The 6,123-nt window shown below is 43.9% G+C and overlaps 1 protein-coding gene across 1 annotated transcript; it reads left to right on the forward strand.

Moving 5' to 3' along the window:
* The first annotated feature begins 635 nt into the window (after positions 1 to 635).
* On the forward strand, positions 636 to 3,766 carry LOC100284959 (uvrB/uvrC motif family protein). The gene is made up of 6 exons (NM_001157854.1): positions 636 to 1,160; positions 1,248 to 1,361; positions 1,954 to 2,034; positions 2,768 to 2,940; positions 3,020 to 3,116; positions 3,223 to 3,766. Exons 1-6 carry the CDS (start codon positions 867 to 869, stop codon positions 3,334 to 3,336), a joined length of 873 nt encoding a protein of 290 aa, NP_001151326.1. The 5' UTR covers positions 636 to 866; the 3' UTR covers positions 3,337 to 3,766.
* The last annotated feature ends 2,357 nt before the right edge of the window (positions 3,767 to 6,123 follow it).

Genomic DNA, 6,123 nt, shown 5'->3' on the forward strand with positions numbered 1-6,123 from the left:
CGGAAACAATCCCACCTGATTTCAACTCGCCTCCTTCAATTCTCAGCTTCGAATGAGTCTAGTTGGTCTGTCTCCTGGATTGATTCCTAGTCTGAAAGTGGGCTGGTGACCGGGAATGAGTAACAAGCCATGTTCCACTCGATCCTAAGCTGACTTGGTTACCGGTCTGGCTTGGATATTGGCCTGCCGAACGGGTCCTAAAGAAGTAAAGGTGCTTGCCTAGAGAAGATTATCTCAACAGTGCCTCTATTACTCCTCTTCTTTATCCATTTTTATAATTTAAATAAATAAATAAGTAAAACTAAAAATTTATATATGTGCGTATAAAAACTATAGCAAAATTCCAAACGCACAATACCTTCACGCTATAGCTTGGTTCAATTAGATTGTATTACTGTCTTGTAATCAATGTTTAAATAAGTTAAAGCAAGGTCACATACGTCATTTTATCAATCTCATAGCCTGTCTTCAAAATCCCAAAACGTTAAAATCAAGTGGACTGAGAGTAGCGAATACTGCTAGAGAGGAACGAAATATACATAAATTTTAAAATATATAAAAAATACAGATAAAAGGGATATGGTTGAAGATAGTGCCCTCAAGCCTCAACCTCCAAATTCTCCCTCGTTGTCTTACCGTGTCGTTGTTGCCGGGTTTTCTTGGCGAGCGACGGAGCCACAGAAATGGAGTGCAATACGGGCGCCTAATTTTAGCGGCGGGGAGGGGAGCGAAGCCTGGGCAGCCACTCGCCGGCCTCCAAGAAACCGTCGCCATTTTTTCATCCGAGTGCCGCCGATTTTGATTTCATTATTGTCTGTCTTCGTGGGGAACCAATTCGGTTTTGTTTCGGAAGAAGGGAGAGGAGGATGCAGTGGGCGGGTCTGAGATCGCAGGCGCCGGTTCCCACGGCGGCGTGGACGGGGCCGAGGCCAAGAACCGCGAGGTGCCCGCAGGGTAGATTCCCCACAGCGCGCCGGGCGCTGGTGGCGTCGGCAGCGGCCTCGGACGCTAATTCGAGCTCGAATTCGCCGGGGAAGGACGAGGAGGGGGAGGAGGTGGTGCGAAGGGAGAAGGAGGAGAAGGCGGTCGCGTCGCTTCTGATGAGAAGCCAGAAGTACGCCATGCTAAAGCAGCAGCTCGCCGTGGCCGCCCAATTTGAGGCAAAGGCTGAAATGAAATTTTGCAATATCAGCATTGGCCGAAATTTGGTCTCTTCGTTGACCTGTACCTTGGGATTGGTCTTGCAGGATTACAAGGAAGCAGCGAGGTTGAGGGACTCGCTGAGGTCCTTCGAGGAGAAGGAGCCTGTGTTGTGCCTCCGCCGGTTGATGAAGAAGGCCATTGAGGAGGAGAGGTTTGAGGTATTGTACTCATGCCTTGTCGTTGTTCCAAGCAATTCAATTACTTTTATATAGTTTCTTTAGCATGGTTGGATGATGAATGACTGATGGATTATTCCAACCTCCAACCATTCTTATTGATGCTAGCTAACTGAGACCGACTTTGTGAAGACTATGTGTGTAGCAAGTCTTTATGATGATGACTGACTTGATCATATGTTGATTGAACTACCAACATTGGATGCATGCTTCCTTTTCACCAATTGCTGGCACTAAAAATTCAGAGGAAGTCTTAGGGACACAAGGCATTTTAATATTTTTTTTGAGCGAGGCATGTGCTTTTACCTTCTCATATCTGTTGCATTCTCATTCTCATGGCCAGAATGGCATTTCCACTATTCCAGCCTCATGGTTGGGACTTTGAACTTTCAATTGTACCGCTTGCCATGTAGTGCAATTTTGCTTTGCAGTCATATCAGACATGTTTTTTCTGTTTAGGTTGCTACTATAATAATTTTGGACTGATACATATTTGAAAGGGGATGCTGGAACTTTTTCCCATTGTCTGAAAACGCTCTCACCATGTTTATTTTTCATGCATTCATCCTTCCAGGATGCTGCTAAATACAGAGATGAATTAAAGATTTTGGCTCCACACTCCCTCCTCAAATGTTCTAGTGATGCAACTACTTTGGTAAGTTTTTTTCAGCACCTCCCTTTCAGTTTGGAAAGTACTTTGGAAGTACATTCGTTTTCCATGGCAAAGTATTGAGTGAAGTATTGTCGTTTTCCATGTGAATGTATGAAGTGTTGAAAAGTCCCCAACTTACTATCTGAGGATGAATCTGCTAAGAAACAGGTCTGAGTTTTTTTCCTGAGAATGTGGAAATGGTCTAATAGTACGAGGAAGTAGTTGTGTTGTGGCTCACAAAGAAAAGAAGTGATTAATGGGGTCAAAGTTATCACTGAATTATGTTCAATCTTATCTGGTCAAAACTGCACACCTTTGACATGTTTTGTCTCTTCACATGTTGTGCTTGTAGTTGTAGCAAATGAGCACTTGAATGGGTCTGGTGGCTTTTCAATAAATTAGACCATGTGATATTTTGAGACTGGAACTTGCATATTAGTGACAGAAAACTTCTAGAGGTATTGAAGAAAAAGATCATTCACCTATAAATATTTGTGGTGCTTTGTCACACGTGAACTTGAGATACCGAAGAAGTTTTGCTATCAAAGCAAAGCTGAAACAGCAGCCTAGAAATCCTAGGTTACCCGTTAATGCGTGTGACTGAGAAATGACCAAGCAGACTTTGCTTTCTCACAGCCATGGCAGCCTTATTATGTTTAGTTAACTTAGGTCAACTATTACTTTATATCTTTTGGTGCAGCGTTATTTTCTGATACAGTTGTAATGAAAATTTTAGGGGATAAGAGTTCAAGTCAGGAGCGTCTATATTGAAAGCCGGAGCCAGCCATTGAAAGGGCAATTCTTTTTTGCTTATAGAATTAGAATTACGAATAGTTCTCAGCGCCCTGTTCAGCTTCTCAAAAGGCACTGGATTGTTACAGATGGAAATGGAAGGACAGAAAACATTTGGTTAGTGTTTATTGTAACGAACTCTAATTTGATTATCGTAAAGGATATGCTAATATGATTGACATCATTGTTGTGTTAGGGGAGTTGGAGTAGTGGGAGAACAACCTGTCATATTCCCGAAGACTGGTTTTGAGTACTCTTCTGCATGCCCATTGAGCACTCCAAATGGGAGAATGGTAACTCGATGGATGTTCTTTTCTGCAAAAAGTTTCATCAACAGTTTCCTGTTTTGTTTAGTATGCTAAATAGGAGTAAGTAATTTGAACCCATTTTGAATTGTAGGAAGGTGACTTTGAGATGAAGCACATCGACAAGGCTGGATCATCAACATTCAATGTTGCAATTGCGCCATTCTCTCTGTCAATTCTTGGTGACGATAATGATGTTCTGCTATGAACTACACTGAGGACTTGCTTGGGAGCAAATGGATTGAAGGGAATTAAGGGGGCTACAATCCCTTACTATTCAATTTTGAATAGTAAGGGATTTTAGCTCACAATCCCCTTCTGCAAACAAGCCCTGAGATTTAAACTAGACACACAAACACAAATATTTATTGTAAGTGATGTAATTGAGCGCAAGGTTCAGGTGGAACTACTATGGTTGACTTATGGCTGGAGCCAAGTGCCCTGGTGCAAGGTCAGGTAGAGTTCTCTGGGATGTTGAATCTGGACCATGCGAGTATCAATTGTGAGGCACAATAGGACATCCTACCAATTGTACTTCTAAATGTACAGCATGGAACTTAGAGCTTGCTACATGTATTATACAGTACCTTTTTATTTTTCCCATCACGGTATCACCTTAGTTATCGCGGCCTTTGATTATATTGTATATCAGCTCAGCAAAATATGGTGTTTTTTGTTGGAACTGCAATGTAAGATGTTTGATATGACCGTTGGTGCTTCAAATGGACACAGTGACGGTGCATTGCATTGCATTTTGCACTCGGCCTGGTCACCAAGTGCTACTTTCGTTGGCCTAATCTAGATAACTGGGCTGGACTTTGGTGTGTCCATCGCTGGGATATTTGACAACCGAGCTCCCATCCGTTTTTCTTTACTTTTTTCTTTCTGACCATGATGTGTTGGGCTGGCATTCAGACGAAGTGAAGGATTGTGTTTCCGCTTCAGCCTATTCTTCTATACGGTGGTAAAGCAAACCAAAACGAGCAACGGCTTTCTCGTTAGTTGATTTATATGTTGCTTGTTTAGTTTCGATGCAGAAGATGTCGGTAAATTGTTCAAAAACCTCGTACGAGAACTTGTATAAGGAACGATCTCTGTGGTGCAGCAGTTCTTCCATACCTTATTGATCCGCTAGGGATACTTGTTTCTTTCTTGATGATTGAAAAACTAGTTTTAATTGGTTAATCTACCGTGTATCATACCTATTGAGCACCAAAAATGTCCAGACGGATGGTCATCCGTCCCTAAGGCCAGACAGTCCGCGGTCCGGACTATCCGCCGTGGAGGCGCAGACTCTCCGTGCGCGTGCGTAGAGTCAGTTAGTGTTCCGGATTTCTTGCGAGATTTGTTAGCTAAATCAGCAGAATTAACTCGAGAACCGACTTCTAATGGGTCCAGACCTCCCCATTTATATAGTGAAGGCTACGGCCAATTGAACCCCCACAATCGATACAATAAACTCTATTTATCGTTTTTACCTTATGCATTAGGAGTAGATCTAGTTTAGCCTATCTCTACCTCAAATCTTCACCTCTCTTTGGCCCTACGTCGACTAGAGGCGTCTTCGGTGGCTTGTCGACGCCAAGACACACCTTACAATCTCTCCTCCCCGACGGGTCCCACCTAGGAGGATCTAGGTCTGTGTCACACCCGGTTTTAGAAGGCAAACCGAATGCGAACCATGTACGTGCCAGGATCAGTTATTCACGTACACAGCAGTTACATAACATGGACATCATCACACAGTGCTCAAAATAGTATTAAAAGGGAAATAATAGTCGATTACATCATACGTCTGAGACGTCCATATAGTCCTTACAATAAATCAAAGTGCGGAAAAGAAACGTAGATAAACGCGGCCTTCACAGGCAGCCGACTGGGGGTTGCCGCTAACCCACGCCTAGAACTCGTCGTAGTCTTGGAACTCCTGGAAGTCTCCTTCCACAACTTCATCTTCGCCTGAGCAGTGGTTGCAATGCTGACAACCTGGGGATGGGGGGGTTTGGTGTGTAGAGCAAGGGTGAGTACACATCAACATACTCAGCAAGTATCCTGTTTGGCGGTAGTGGACTAGCTTTATGTGGGAGGGGGGTTAAGTCAAGCAGTTGCTTTTAGTTGGTCAGATTATTATTTACTAATAGAAAGCCAAGTTTTAGCATTAACCCAAGTTATTAGCCCGCTGTACCCTTTACAAACGGAAAGAATACCACTTACCAGCACCATAGTCATAACCAAAACCATCGATCTCATAGCCACCTGTACCAAAGTATCTCTGACCAAGTACCACTAATCACTGGAGCTCCCTTGGCCACTCATAACCGCGAGCACGGCTGATATATCAGTTTTCAAACACTCTGCAGAGGTTGTGCACTTTACCCACAAGCCGTGATTCCCTTTCTGCCCGGAGATCATGACTCTCCATTGGTCACTACCAAGGTGACCCAGCAGGGCATCACTACGTAGCCTTTACAAAGATTCCCCGGGGCTGTAGCCACCCGTTAGGTTTCTTAAATGCACCGCACTCCTCCCCAAGGGGCGAACCCAAACTTGGCAGAGCGAGCCGCATACACCGAGCCCCATTGACGGCACGACGGCTAAGTGATCCACACCCCGGATCCTCTAATTATTCAGCTAAGGGCATCCCATTCCACCCTCATGGTTGCACTGTTTTCCCGGGCGGTCATCCATAGAACAGGTCCTTACGGAGAGGCACTCGAGAAACCGCTCGAGCCCCCTTAAGGCCACAAGTACAACATCATAATAAGAGAAGGGAAAACAGCGTATCATAGATAATCTCATCGTGTTCATTGATTAGAGTTTGAGCAATAGCATAAAGCTAAACAATAATAATTCAACCCAAATAGGTAATCAAGGACATGGATAACAAAGCTAGTCAATCCTTAGGCATAAATGTGTAAAGCGGGAGGTGAATTAAAGAATGAATAGGACAGAGATAGGTCAAGGGACACTTGCCTCCACCAACCGACTGCTGCTC

The sequence above is a fragment of the Zea mays genome, chromosome 8 (assembly GCF_902167145.1).
Source record: "Zea mays cultivar B73 chromosome 8, Zm-B73-REFERENCE-NAM-5.0, whole genome shotgun sequence".
Taxonomy (NCBI): domain Eukaryota; kingdom Viridiplantae; phylum Streptophyta; class Magnoliopsida; order Poales; family Poaceae; genus Zea; species Zea mays.